The following is a 15,525-nucleotide window of genomic DNA, read 5'->3' on the forward strand; positions in this document are numbered from 1 at the left end:
TTAATTTTCTGGTAAGTCACTTGAAACCCAGAATGACCACCCATAGCACCAGCATGCAAGGTCTGACAGATTTTGTTTTGTAACAAGACATTTCCATCAACCCAGATTCTATTCTTATACCTGATCAGACCATCTTTCAACACAAAATTGCCTTGTGGAGAAGTAACTAATAAAGCTGCCAATAGCTTACTTGTAGCTGGGTGATGCATATAGCCATTCATAACTTCTTGAAACCATACTAGCTGAACCATGGACAAAGCCAATAGTTCAGTAGGACTATCATGAGGTTTTCTAGATAATGCATCAGCAGCCTTGTTCTCAGCCCCCTGTTTATAGGTAATTTTGTACTGCAAACCAAGAAGTTTAGTAAGAGCTTTTTGTTGCCAAGGAATGTGCAACAACTGATCATCCAGGTGTGCCAAACTGCGCTGGTCAGTTCTGATTTCAAATTCAGCCTGCACCAATTAATGCCTCCAATGGTCTACAGCTAGTAGTATGGACAAACACTCATTTTCATAAGTAGAAAGCCCTTGATTCTTGGGTCCCAAAGCTCTGCTGACATAAGCTATGGGATGATTTTCTTGATGTAATACAGCTCCAATTCCCTTGTCAGAGGCATCTGTCTCTATGACAAATGGTTTCTGGAAGTCTGGCATGGCCAAAAAAGGTGCAGAAGTAAGTGCTTGTTTCAATGCTTGGAAGGCTTCTTCATGAGTAGGGGTCCACAAAAAGATCTCTCCCTTCTTTAGTAGTGAAGTCAACAGTTTGCTGATTAAACCAAAATCCTTGACAAATTTTCGGTAATATCCAGTCAGCCCCAAAAAAACCTCGAACTTCCTTGACATAAGTAGGTGTTGGTCACTGTTGCACATCAGACACTTTCTTTGGGTCAGTAGAGACTCCCTGAGAACTGAGAATGTGTCCTAGGTAGGACAACTGTTGCTATGCAAAAGCACATTTGGATAACTTGACCTTGAAATGATGCTGATCCAGAGTGCCAAAAACTTGCTTGATATGTGCTATGTGATCAGCATAGTTTAGACTATAAATCAAAATATCATCTATAAAGACCACCACAAACTTTCTTAGATATGGAGCCAATATAGTGTTCATTTCATGTTGGAAAGTGGCTGGTCCTCCAGTAACTCGGCATGACTCTATATTCATAGTGTCCATGATGAGTCTGAAAGGCAGTTTTGTATCTGTCACTGGGATGAACCATTATCTAATGATAACCTAAAGCCATGTCCAAAGTTGTGAACCAAGTAGCACCATACATTTCATCCACAATTTCATCAAAGATAGGCATGGGAAATCTATTCTTAATGGTCATAGCATTCAACCTCCTATAATCCACACACATTCTCCAGTCACCAGTCTTTTTTTTTCCACTAAAAGAACAGGTGAAGCAAAAGGGCTCTGACTCTCTTGAATCATGCCACTATGTAATAATTTGGATACTTGTGCCTCAATTTCATTTTTCTGTGCTGGGTTGTATCTGTATGGCCTCAATCGAAATGGCTGTGCTCCTGCTATCAAGGGTATAGTGTGAGAGTTGGATCTATTTGGGGGAACTCCACTTGGCTCCTCAAAGAGACTAGAAAATTGTTGTATCAAGGCTTGTATCTCAGGTGGTAATGGCATTATAGTTGCAGGCTGCTCAGAAATGTCCACCTCCATGGCACACCAAATGGCATCCTGTTTCTCTAGCTGCACCAATTCTTGTAAGGATATCACAGTGCAAGCTGACAGGCTGTATGCACTCCTTGCAGATGGATTTCTGAACCCAGATACAGGAAATCCAGTGACTTCTTTTTCCAGTCAATAGTCATAGGACTATGTTGTTCCAACCAGTCCATGCCCAAAATGATATCATAACAATTGAGAGGTAACACCCTGAGATTGAGCAAGAAACAATATCCATCAATCCAGACTGGGCATTTGGGCAGTTCATGTGTACATAGAAAAATGATACCATTAGCCACCCGGACTTGGATAGGACTGGGCAAACCTGACTATTGAGACCACTGGGCAGCAAGGGACTCACTGATGAAACTATGTGTGCTTCCACAATCAACCAACATAACCACTTCTGTAGCATGAAATTTTCCCACCATTCTTACAGTCTTGACTTAGTCAGTCCCTTGAACAACATGAATAGAGAGAGCCATGAGATCATCTCCTGAATCTGACTCCTCTTCCATAGCCAACTGAGATTTAGTCCCACTGTCACCCTTCACCAGTTGCCATAGCTCTTCCACCATGTTCAGAGACACTGAAGCAGCACATTTGTGACCAGGTTGCCATTTCATTCAACATTTGTAACATAGACCCTTAGCCTTCCTATATGCCATAAGAGCTGAGACCTTGCCTTCTACATTACTTGATTTATGAGATTCCACAGTCCTCTTTTTCTTCAGATGAACTGAAATTCAGAGATTGTCTTGGTTGATCTTCCCTCTTTGGTGTGAGAGCTCTGGAAGTGGTATTTGTTTGCCCAGAATAATAAGACAACTTGTTGTTGACCTTGAAACTGGATAAACCATCATTTCTTCTGTGATCTCTTCTTGAATTATCCACAGTTAGTTCTTCCTGTACCAAAGCAAGGGAACTCTTAGTATCCATATTTTCAGGCCTATGAATCATGACTATTGCTCTAATGTCATCCCTAAGACCATCTCTGACCGGGGTCGGCACAAAGGTGGTAACCACCCCTTGGCCAGTTCCCCGATGGATCAGATCATCGCCGTGGCCATTAGGCCCTGAAGCCACTCCGGTCGGAGGTGCAATACCATGGGTGACCGCCGGCTTCGTACAATCGAACTCTTCCTCTTGGAAAACCTTGTACGCCGAATTCACCTTCTCTTCTTGCCTCTGCGCGATCTGGTCAACCTTGACGCGCAGGTCCTCAACAGAACCTCTCAACGCATCAACTCTGGAATCCACTCCCGGCTTCCATCCCACCAACTCCTTCACCGCTTCCGTGTTTGCATCCAGCGACACTTGGAGAGCCTTGAGTGCTTCGCGATCTGCAGCACGATCCGCCACACGATCGATTTACATTTCCTTCACCAGATCCACCAAGTCCTTGACGGATTGCTCCATCTCCACCACTCGACTCTGCTCCCTCGTTTGATATTGAGGACGTAGAAGGTAATCCGGAATTTCTGCCAGGATCTCACTGCTCTGATTACCAAATGTCACGATACCAGCTCTCTCTCTCTCTCTCTCGATAATTCTGTGTCATGAGTACAAGGATCGGATACAATCGAGCCGCAGCTCGCCGCCGCCGGACCCAGCCGGGGTTCTATTCGGGTTCTGGTTCTACACGTCTCTCCTTACGCGATCACTTTGCATATATATTACAAGATGATCAGCTGGGTGACGGGCCTCCTCAGCGTCGCACCCACTTTGGGCCTTCAAACCTTGGGTTGGGCTTCTTCTGGCGAATGGGCCTCCTTGCTTCTCCTTGCTCCAGTTGTTCACCGTGGACACCATCCTCCGTTGGCGCCAACATCCTGGTTACCGTCGTGACAGTTCTCCATCTCCAGTCGACCGATGCGGCGTCGCCGGACGGCGGACACTGCAGTCGGGCCGGTGCGTGAACGAACGTTGTGCCGTTCGCTGTGGACGCGCGAGTTTTAACGAAGCCGCCGCCTTGGAATGGCACGGTGCGGGCGCTAGGTGAGGTGTCGGTGGTGTGAATAGTGGCCTTGTTTGGTTAGTGATGAGAACTAGGCCTGATCTTCCGATAGGTAGAGGTAAATTTGATTGGTGGAGTGTGTGATGTTGGCGATCCGGCTTCTAATCAGCACGATTCGAAGTCAAGCAACCGTTACACCACTACTCCATTGGTTATCAACCAAGCACAACTTGATTGACCTCGCCGAGAAGGCTTTTCCTACAAGCGAATCGAAGAACACAAGTAAGAAGATGTAAACACACAATCTGATATTGCAAATATGAATGAAGCGAATCAAAGAGAGGTTCAAGAACTCGATTCCAAAGGACTTATCGACACAGTGGAGGAGATCAAGAACGGGGGCCCTGGATCACTGTAAAAGGACTTGTCACCACAGTTACAACGAATCAATCTCTGTTTCTCGAAGGAAAACACAAGAACTAAACAAAACCCAAGTCTAAACGGCGGCGGCTACTGAGTTTAAGGCCCGACACGATACAAAGCCTGAAAAAGGCCCAAAATAGGTGTCGCAGCACCTTTCCGTGGTCATACAGAATTATGCAAGAGGATTTTGGAGCTGAGACCAGAACGAAAAGAAGCGTCTCATCGTCACGATTCCAATGCATCCAAGATCACCTCATTCCGACTCCGTATGAGGGAGATATCGCCGAAACTGTGCTGGGGTGTTGGCTGAATCCGAGATGAACGTGAAAACCGAGTTGGAGTCGACTTGTAACTTGGAGATGAGACCAGTTCGTGCATGTCCAGTGTGGTGATGTCCTCATCATCCTCCCCTTCTTGAATTGGAGTCGTCTTTGACTCCATCCCAGCATCAAATTCCTGCAAAAGGTTAGTGACAACAGGATGCAAAATATATGGCATAGGATCATTGTTAATAAAACACATATCCCGACAAAGCATTGTATAACAAGGTGCATCAGAGTTATCACATAACGCAGCAGCAGCAGATGTAGTAGCAATATAAACACCATCCTTCAATTTAATTCCATTAGTTTGAGCATCACAAGAGTCATTACTAGGAGGTGTTTTCTTATCATTTGCAGCAAACTCATTAAAATGTTTCCTAATATCAGCTGGGGATAAAGGAAGCAAAGTAATCTTTTTGTTCTTATGCATGAAAGTGTATGTATTAGTTCTACCATAGTGTGCAACATCATTATCAAATTCACATGGTCGTCCTAATAACAATGAAGATGATTGCATAGGTACAACATCAAAATCAGTATAGTCATGATAAAAACCAACCGAAAAGTGTATGCGTGCTGATTTAGTTACTTTAGTCTTACCACTAGTGTTGAACCATTCAAGATAGTAAGGTTGAGGAATAGAACGAGTGGGCAAACCAAACCTCTTGATCAAATCTGAACTCACCAAGTTGCTGCAACTTCCGCTATCAATTATGGTGAGAACACGGACAATCCTTAACTTGGAGAAACATGTGGAACAAATTCTTGCGTTGGATTTTCTCCTCATCCTCATGTTCCGCTTTAGAAGTCAGCACACGCTGCACAAGTACGCAAGGAAGGTCCTTTGTCGCAGCCGCATAATCAATTGCCTCACCCTCATCCTTCGAATCTGCAACAAAGTTAGCTGCAAGAACCAATTCATCCTCAACATCACTAGCACTTACATATCCATTACCATCAGGTGCAGCGATGAAAGCTCGAGTACTTGGACAATCTTTCATGACATGTCCCATTCCCTTACAGTGGTGGCACATGATGTTTGTAGATGATCTACTCGAGGACCCCATTTCAAGCGTAGCATGTTTCTTGTGTCGTTGGGCCTGCACAGTAGACACATTGCTTACCTCAGAAGCTGGCGCAGGAGCTGGTGGTGTTGCTGGTGGCTTAGCAACAGGCGCCTTGGGCTTCTCAACGTCGGAACGCTGCTGAAACGATCACCCAGTGTTGGACCTGAAAGAATGTTGGACAATGCGGCATCCCTGTACTTCCCGTTCTGCCTTAAGAGCAAGATGGTACAATTGGGAAAAACGAGTCCAGTCTTTGTAATCAAGAATATCTTGTATATCACGATTTAAACCACCAAAGAACCTAGCACTAGTATTATCATCATCCTCACAAATACCACAACGTGCTAGACCAATAAGCAATTCCTGATAATATTCATCTACTCCTTTATCATCTTGTTTTAAATTTTGCAATTTTAAACGTAGATCGCGCTGGTAATAAGGAGAAACAAAACGAGACTTTATGCGTTGTTTTCAAAACAGGCCAAGTTTGAGGCACAGCAGCAGCATTACCAGCATTGCAAAGATCATTCCACCAAAACAAAGCAAAGCTAGTAAATTCACTAGTAGCAAGTCTAACTCTATGCTCAGCAGGAACCAAATGAGAATTAAACTTTTATTCAACAGCGAGTTCCCAATCTAAATAAGCCTCAGGATCAGCAGTACTAGTAAAAGGAATCATGGTAAATTTAGTTTTAGCAAAAGAATCATTGTTACCACGATTATGATTACCTCCCATACCTTGACGATTGCGCCGAAGACGGTACGCATCACGATCCTCATCATCATCAAGGATGGCATCCTCATCCTCGTCCTCATCACCATCAGGAGGGTGGCGTCAGTGTCGCTGTCGAGGGGGATGTTGTTCAATATGCTCAAGGCGTGTGACAACTCCATTGATACTGCGCATCATCTCATTGAACTTCCCGTCGATGTAGGTGCGCTGGTCATCAACAAGTTTCTTAAGTTCATCCTTGGAGATGCATTCTTTGAAGTCCGTAGGGGACTCCCCTCCTTTACCTGACCCTGTCATGGTTAGAAGACAGCAAAAGACAACACCAAGGTATTATCCCTATCAACTAACAAGTACTGAGTGATGGTGAAAGTGGAGAGCAAAATCTCAAGCGGTTGACTACTATCTTGCAAGTGTTCTTACCAAAGCCAAACATGATGGTACAATCTGTTGTTGAGCTGGGTGTAACAGTTGCAAGATGAACCTGTACTGATCGAAGTATATGTGGAGCTGTGGGACATGCACAATATGTAGCAAGGAGTAGCAAATAACGAATGCAGATTAGCAAAATTCAATAAGTATCCAAATATACAAGTCACAATTGCTGGCTAAGACGTGTCCTAGGCGTAGCACAACAAGTTAGAACAAAGAACGGTGGATAAAGTTCAAAGAACAAGCAAAACAGCACTCTATGCACTTGTTTTTAATCTTTTCCCCGAAAAACCTCCAGGACTAGTAGGAATCAAGATTTTTTTTCCACTATTTTTTTTATATTTTTCTCCGAACAGATGTAACACAAGCTCCAACCACAAAAATTTGCACCTTAAACAGAGGTGGGATGTGGCCTATAGAAAATCAGGAGCGTTTCTGAAAAACTGGAAAATCACTTGGAAGCCTCAAAACTCTTTCTTCCCGAATTTTTTTGAATTTTCTGAGATTGGTTCCAAACAGTGAAGCAGTTTTATCATATGTACAGAATTTCGTCTTCTCTCTGTAAAAAATTGAGCCAAAACGGAGCACCGAGCGAAAAGTTATGCCTGTTTTACCGAAGGTAACTCAAGTTACGCGTTTCCAATGGCACAACTCGACAGATTGGCCGGCGGCGGTTAGGGCAAAGCTTCCCTATCCCCGGCACACAAAGTGACTGAGCAAAGTGTCTCAGCTAGGGCAAAGTATTCCTGGTATATGCAGCAATAGGTATCGCCAGATGAAATCAAGAAAGGCTGTGATGCAAGGCGCAAAAAAAAGGCGGTTTGCAACCTATCTAGGGCTGGCGCGGCGAGAGTTCACGCAAGGCGGCTATTGAGGGCAAGTCGAGTAATGGGGTGGATCGACTTGTTGTTTGGGTAAAAGTGGATGGGATAGCGGCAGAAACAAACAAACTGCAACGAGCGATTGAACTACGACTACGAACACACTAAACCAGCAACAAGACTCGACCACGGACACAAACTCAACAAAGCGAATCTTAAACGAAATTGCAAAGGCTAAAATGGATCTAGGACAGTGATATTTTTTTGTAGGGTTTTTGTGGACTTTAGGACAGTGACACGAAATAAATCTAAAGGGAAAACAAAGGGTACCTCACAGGAAACCAGAAATCTGATACTACTTGATGAGAACTAGGCCCGATCTTCCGAGAGGTAGAGGTAAATTCGATTGGTGGAGTGTGTGACGTTGGCGATCCGGCTTCTAATCAGCATGATTCAAAGTCAAGCAACCGTTACACCACTGCTCCGTTGGTTATCAACCAAACACAATTTGATTGACCTCGCCGAGAAGTCTTTTCCTGCAAGCGAATCGAAGAACACAAGCAAAAAGATGTAAACACGCAATCTGATATTGCAAATATGAATGAAGCGAATCAAAGAGGGGTTCAAGAACTTGATTCCAAAGGACTAATCGACACAGTGGAGGAGATCAAGAACGAAGGCCCTGGATCACTGTAAAAGGACTTGTCGCCACAGTTACAGCAAATCAATCTCTGTTTCTCGAAGTAAAACACAAGAACTAAACAAAACCCAAGTCTAAATGGCGGCGGCTACTGAGTTTAAAGGAAAAGGGGGTGTCCTAGGGTTGGGGGCGACCAGGGGGGCACCCACAACTTGAGCTTAAGGCCCGACACGATACAAAGTCTGAAAAAGGCCCAAAACAGGTGTCGCAGCACATTCCCATGTTCACATAGAATTATCAACGAGGCTTCTACAGCTGGGACTAGAACCAAAAGAAGCATCTCGTCGTCACGATTCCAACGCATCCAAGATCACCTCATTCCGACTCCGTATGAGGGAGATATCGCCGAAACTGTGCATGGGTGTTGGCTGAATCCGAGATGAACGTGAAAACCGAGTTGAGTCGACTTGTAACTTGAAAATGAGGCCAGTTCGTGCATGTCCAGCGTGGCGATATCCTCATCAGTTAGCCTATCCATTCTAGAGCCATTCTAGGATTTCTAGAATGCACGCTTCCAAAAAAATATCGCGTGCATGGAGTGTTAAATGAAGTCTATATGTAAAATTTTTTTAGGAATGGATATAACTTTTCGCGACGAATCTAATGATGATAATTAATCGATAATTGGCTATAATGATGCTACAGTAACTATCCTCTAATCACGTGGTCAAAAACATTATTAGATTCTTTAAAATTTCTAGCACAGGAATTCTGGAGTTGGTTTTGTAATTGGCTTTATTTGACACCGTTATTAGCTGTCAAAATTTTCTATCACTTGCTAGCACAAAAACCAAACAAGGACAGCGGACCGTGCGGCACCGGCACGCGCATGGCACCGGTACACAGGTACGGCCATCCGTACAGGCGTGGGAGTGGGACGCGCGCGCGGTTCAGACCTGCGTCCTCTGAAGTCTGACCGGCTGTACGACGCGCGCGTACGGCAGGGATGGTCCATTCCACTCCACAGGACGCGCTCGTCTCGTCTCCGTGTGGGAACCCTGCCGCCGGGGACCCCGGCCAGGTCCAAGGCGTGGGGGAGACCTGTTCACCTGTCCACCGGACGGGCACGCAAGATCGACCGGCTCCGCTCCCCGAGGAGCGCGCCACCACGGCCACGAGGCGTGATGGTTTCCGTTCCGTCTCAAGCAGAACGGCAATTCGCGTTGTGCTCGATGACGCAAACCGCGTGTGGTGGGCGTGATGTCCACGCACTGTTAGAGCAAGTATTATAATGCCAACTAGACAGGCTGGGAAGGTCACACGGCAGAAAAAAATCCTTGTTGGCAGAGAGAGAATGGAAGAGAGAGAATGAGACGGGTGATTCGCAATTCGCCGGTTCAGAACAGGCGTATAGCATCGGGTTGTGGTTATGTGGGGTCACCATCACTGCTTCTGTGATTTCTATTGGCTCCACATCGCTGTTGGATCAAAGTGAGCATTGAATATTAGTGTAGAACCTACCACTACCACTAATTTTTTACTGCTCAGCTAGATGACGTGGTGCTCCGGCTGCCGGCTGAATCATAAGCGATGCTCGCTTTGCCCAAACGCGCCGCGCCGTTCTTTCCCGCCATTTGTCCCCTGCGGCACGCAGTTTTTCCGCTGGTGACTCCCAGCATAACCGGTAGTGCTATCCACGTGGAGTAGGCTCGGTGCATCGTGGGCTCATGTCAGGCCGACCGGGCCAGAGCGCACGAACCAACATCATCATCCTACCCTGGCCGCGTCTAGGCTGCTCCGGAAAAGGGAGGGGGGAAATGGAACGCCAGATTAGGATAAAGTGAATACGAGTAGAAAGGAACCAGATGCAATGCAACCAGCCCGCCTTCCCTCGTCTTGCACAGCACCCGGTTTTCGCAAGTGATTTCCAGCCCAACCTAGGACGACGCTAGCGAACCAGATCTCGCCGTGGCCAATCAATCTTTTTTTTTAATTGAGGGCAGAGCACTGCCAAATCATGTTAGAAGGGAAAGAAAGTCTAGTCTTACAGTTGATTTATTACATGAATAAAAAGCATAAGCTCTGAACTCCATTAGTACTAACATTAGGAGATAAAATTCACTGGCGTTCCACACGCCTGGGCGCGCAGACCCATCTCCTCCCTCATAAACTGGAAGATAGTCACCGGATCCGCCTCTTTTCCTTCAAAAATTCTTCGATTTCTTTCCTTCCACATATTCCAAACCGTATACATATTGATTGCCGCCTATGTTCGCCTCTCTTCTTTTGTTGGTAAATTTACCTCCTGAGTCCACCATTCTTCCATGCGTATAGTGTCAGATGGCTTCTTAACATGGCTGCTTGTCCACTCTTGAACGTGCTCCCAGACATGCTGTGCAAAAGAGCACTGCAAGCATAAGTGAGTTACCGTCCCAGGCTGTTGGCGGCATAACTGGCACAAAAGGTCACACGGCCATTGCGGTTGTTGCATCCTGTCCGCTGCCAAAATCTTCTCTTGCACCAATAACCAAGTGAAGAATTTATGCTTTTGCTCAGCGTGCGCCCTCCATACACGTTGGGAGTTAAAACTACAATAAGAACCCCTGAATTGCACTTCATATGCTGATTTCGCCGTGTATTGCCCATCCACAGTGAATTTCCAAATGATTTCATCTTCCACGGCAGTCAACTACACCTCCTGTACCATGTCCCAAAGCTTGACAAACTCTGTCATTCCCTCCCCACTTTGCATTCGCCAAAGCCCCCTAGTCCAATCAATCCTCCTGGCCTCCTTCCACTCCGCGTATGCGCTGCACGGCACCCACCCCGCATCTCCTCGCGGAAAAGCAGGGGGGAACCGTTGCGTCCGTCGGCCGCGTGCCGCGTGCGAACGCGCGCCGGCACGCGCACGGCGCACCTGCCACCCCCACGAAAACGGCAAGAAGCGAGCCGGGCCCAGCGGCGGCGGCAAGTCCGTGCGTGCGGCCAGGGTTCACGCGCTCACGACGGAACGGAGCAAAGAACTCGTCGTGGGCATCTATCCAAAGTCTGCGGGCGGGGCGGGTTCTCGGCTGTGCCTCCGCGTCAGCGCCCACGCGCCGTCCCCAGCCGGCGGTTTTGCCCTGTTGCTCTTCGATTGCGCAGCTTCTCGATTTTGCGACTTGGACCCTGAGGATCTTCTGTTTTCGCCGGGAGGTCCAGGAGGGGTATAGTTTCTTTCTTGGAGCAGAGGTTAGGACCGCTCCGGGTTGGTGGATTTCAACTGGGACCGTTCCGTTGGTGCGTGGGAACGTGCAAAGTTGACTTACAGTTACCAGAGGTTCTGGAACCACCAGTTTGGTTGAATGAAAAGACAAAGTTGTTGTTACCATGTTTACATGTCAGCTAGTATTGGAGAAAGAGCTATTTCCTTTTGATCTTCCTTTTAAAACTGCATATTGTCGTCTGGGAAGCCGATGCATGTATCATGTATCTCAAACTGCATATTGAGAAAGAGCTATTTTAAAAGTATCACTAGTAGGGATGGCAATCCCACCCGCGGATATGGGTATCCGCGGATTTTAGACCCGATGGGTGCGGGTTCGATATTCCACCCGCGGGTAGACCCGCACCCATCCAAAAACGAAGAAACTTTAGCCCAACCTGCTTAGATAAGGTCCCGTCCAACTATCCTAACTATAAAATGAGCACAAAAATTTATGAATTTATTGTTAGTTTGTCCGTATTACTTTGAACTTATGAATTTGTTATTAGTTTGTCCTTATTACTTATAGAAATATGATATCTAACTGTTTAAATTGATGGATTTATATATTTTTATTGTATATGTTGTCACACCCGCGGGCACCCGAAACCCGCGGGGGGTGCAGAAATACACCCGCGGGTCTGCCTGCGAGCGGGTTTTTCCCAACCCCGCGGGTTTGCCTTCGGGCGGGTTTTCGCACCCGCATCCGCGGGTGTCATCCCTAATCACTAGTGCATTACAACGAACTTTGCTTTATCAAAAGTATTAGTATTAATCCAAGCCATATACTCTGAAACATCAAATGAGACCATACATGCAGCTTGCGCAAAACAAGTAACAACTTGGATAAAACAAGGATCATATCGTCTGCTCTCGGGGAAGGACGTTAAACAAGTAAAAACACCAGCTGCAGCAACAGATTCTAAATAGTACATTATTGAGGGAGTGAAGTGCTAAAGAGCATACATTCCCCGTCCCGTCCGCGTCAACCTTTCTCCCTCATCCACTTTCGGGTTCCGGCCGCCCCGCTATATAAACAAGCTGCCGTCGGTCAACTCCCCTCCATTCCGAACTCCAAAACCACCCATCCGTCTCCACCGAAAGTTTCATGGGATCAGGCCTCTCGAGCAGCCACCGCGGAAGCAGCGCCTCGCTTCACCAGCCGCCGGCCGCGGTGCCGGCCCTGGTCGTCGCGGCCGACGGCTCGCTGCGGGAGTTCGCGCCGGCGGCCTCCCCCGTCTCCGCCTCCGACGTGCTCGGCGGCGCCGGCGCCAATGCGGCGGGCGGCTCCTTCGTGTGCAGCTCGGACGCACTCTACTTCGACGCGGACGTGCCGGCGCTCGGCGCCGACGAGCTGCTCCGCCCGGGGCAGATATACTTCGTCCTCCCCGCGGGGATGCTCGGCCGCCCGCTCTCGAGCGCCGACATGGCCGCGCTCGCCGTGCGCGCCAGCGACGCGCTGGCGGCGAGGGCGCGGGCGGCGCGTGCCGCTGGGACCGGGAGTGGTTGCGGGCGCGCGCGCCGCGGCGGCGGGTTCGTCGCCATCAATAAGGCCCGCGTCCTGCCGGCGCGCCACGCGGACGCCGACGAGGAGGTCAACGAGAAGCTGAACCAGAGGACCCTGGGGGGATTCGAGACGGCATCGCGGAGCCCGGCGAGAAGTGCCAAGGGACTCGCGGCGGCAGCGCGGCCGCCGATGAGGAGGGCGCTCAGCACCATCATGGAGGACACCGTTTGATTAAAAAAAAGGTGGCTTGAAAGCGCGCGTAGGGACTGATTGATAGGTTTAGTTTTTTCTTTGGATTGATTTCTAATTTATTGAAAATAGGATGTTGAAGATTTAAAGATACGATGAAGAATGTGATCGAAAGGGTAGGAAGCATTGTTGTTTGGTTTTTGTGTATACATACTCGACTACAAAGTCTGATGAAATTTTGTTGCTCGACTTAGTTATTTGTCATCTCCCTTGGACCCTTGATACCCGTTTTACGTAATTTGTGATGCTTGTGAAGTATTGCAATGGGGAGAAGAAGGAATGTATTAGTAATATAAAAAAACAATCTATGCACACAACGTCAAGATGGCCGAGTTGGTCTAAGGCGCCAGTTTCAGGTACTGGTCCGAAAGGGCATGGGTTCGAATCCCATTCTTGACAATACATATTTTTTCAGCTGGTTGCTGAAGCGAGTTGGCTCTCAGATCTCGACCGACAACTTGATCCTCGAGCTGACGACCATCGTGTCACACCACCCGGTTACACTGCACTGGTTCCTGGCAAACGAAACGACTCTCCACGCGACGAGCCGCGGTCAGAGAACAGCGGGCACGGCACCGTGCCGGTCCCCGTTCCGGCACTCACTCGCCACGCAGAGTACGGCCGGTGAACTGGGAGAGTGCGACGGCGGGGATCGCGTGCTCGGATGGAAGCGCTCGTGCCCTCGTCCGCACCGCGGCGACCGAGGAAGCACCTGGTGCTCGAGCTCGCCGGGAAGGGCGCGCTCGGCGACTGGCTCCGCGCGACGGCGGGCGATCCGAGTGGCGAGCCGAGTGCGCTGGCGTGGTGCATTTTACAATCAGCTTAGTACTGATCGGAAGTTCCGACCCGACGTCGGAAATTCCGACAAAAGGGTGCTCGGCCTACCCAATTTAATTGCTTTCCGACCAAGTGTTCGAAGTTCCGACAAGCAGAACAACAGCAGCTAGCTGCGCACGCCATGGTGGCCGGCGGCGCGACGTACGTTCTTATGGACGGCGTGGCCAACCACGACGGGGTTAGCCTCTACACGAATCTATGCATTGAGGAACACCTACTATGGGCGTTGTGCTCTAAGAAATCCGGCCTGCCATGGCCAGCGGCGAGCTGCAGCTCGGGTCGGCGGCGAGGCTCCAGAACGAGCGTGGAAACCACGCGAACGTGATGGAACATGGAGAGCATGAGCATCACCACCTCACCTAGGGTCGATTTGAGCCGCTGGGCGAATAAAACGGTGGCGGGAGGCGAGAGTTCGACGTCGAGGTTGGTTTGGGGTGCCCTAAGGACCGGCGGCCAGAGATTTCCCGATTCCCGGCGCAGTGATGACTAGGGCTTCGATTGGAGGGATGTTAGAGGTAGCTAGCTAGGTGATTGAACCATCGCTGCGGTGGATTGGAAGCTTGTGGAGGGAAGCTCGCGATTTTGAGCGGGAAGCTATGAACCGCTCGAGCTCAACCACGGTAACCGGAAGAAGAAGAAGAAGCTGAGCAAGGAAGGTAGATGGCCAAGGCTCAGGGATAAACTTGAGGAGGATGACGTGCACATATTTGCCACTGCCGACGGTCGCCCAGGTCGTCTCGATGGCCGACGCGTGGCCACACAGACGAGCGAGCAGGAAACTCCGACGTCTCGTCGGAAGTGCCGACGAAAGGAAAATCCATCGGCCAAGAGGCCTCGGTCGGAAGGACCAGAGAACCTCCGATAACACCGGAAGGAAATTCTGATGGTTCCAGATTAGCTCCTAGAAGTTGAGATTTAAGATGGTTTGGACAAACCAGGGCTCAAATTTCGCATTGCAACTTGAAGTTCGGCCAAAATGAAAGTTGTAGAGGAAGAAAAGATCTACATTTTTGTTTTTAGGCACAAGTTCAAATTCAATCTCCATCATAGCCAAAAATTACTCTGAACATAACTGAACATAGCTGGTTCAGTCAACTTTGACGGACTCAACATTGCAACTTGGAGCCTTAATTAAAGATATGATTCTTCGCATTTTCTACTAAACTACTTACCAAAATAATTCTTGGTACTCCAATTTTGTTTCCACTCCACCACATCTCAAAGTCTACATACAAATTTATTCAGAAAGTGGATCCAAACTTAGTTAACCATTGCTGTTTCTCTTGAGGCACTCTTGCAGTTTTCAGATTATAGTCATTGAACTCCAATTTCTCTACTTTTGCTTTTTCTCTTGAGGCACTTACAACTTGGATTTTGCTCCAACAATGCTTCCACTAAGTTTTAAATACTTCAAACTTTCCATTCCATATTTTGATTGAATTTTTCAACATTGGGAGCTTAAAATGTTGACTTGGTCAACTTTGACCCCAAAAATGACATTTGTCTCACAATAACTCATTTATCTCCAAATGTTTTGCTTAACAGCTTAATGACCATCTTAGGAACTTAATCACTTTGGTGCTAATTAAACACCAATTTAACACTGTGT

General features: G+C 47.8%; 1 protein-coding gene and 1 non-coding gene across 2 annotated transcripts; both read left to right on the forward strand.

Moving 5' to 3' along the window:
* The first annotated feature begins 12,394 nt into the window (after positions 1-12,394).
* Positions 12,395-13,276, forward strand: LOC120670257. Its single transcript, XM_039950340.1, has one exon. The coding sequence runs from the start codon at positions 12,432-12,434 to the stop codon at positions 13,059-13,061; it is 630 nt and encodes a 209-aa protein (XP_039806274.1). The 5' UTR covers positions 12,395-12,431; the 3' UTR covers positions 13,062-13,276.
* A 121-nt stretch (positions 13,277-13,397) lies between these two features.
* On the forward strand, positions 13,398-13,478 carry TRNAL-CAG. Its single transcript has one exon. It is a non-coding gene; the product is annotated as a tRNA-Leu (tRNA).
* Positions 13,479-15,525: the final 2,047 nt, after the last annotated feature.

This window comes from Panicum virgatum, chromosome 4N (genome assembly GCF_016808335.1).
Source record: "Panicum virgatum strain AP13 chromosome 4N, P.virgatum_v5, whole genome shotgun sequence".
NCBI lineage: Eukaryota > Viridiplantae > Streptophyta > Magnoliopsida > Poales > Poaceae > Panicum > Panicum virgatum.

Coding starts and splice junctions, on each gene's coding strand:
- LOC120670257 (XM_039950340.1), top strand. CDS start 12,432: ATGGGATCAGGCCTCTCGAGCAGCCACCGCGGAAGCAGCGCCTCGCTT.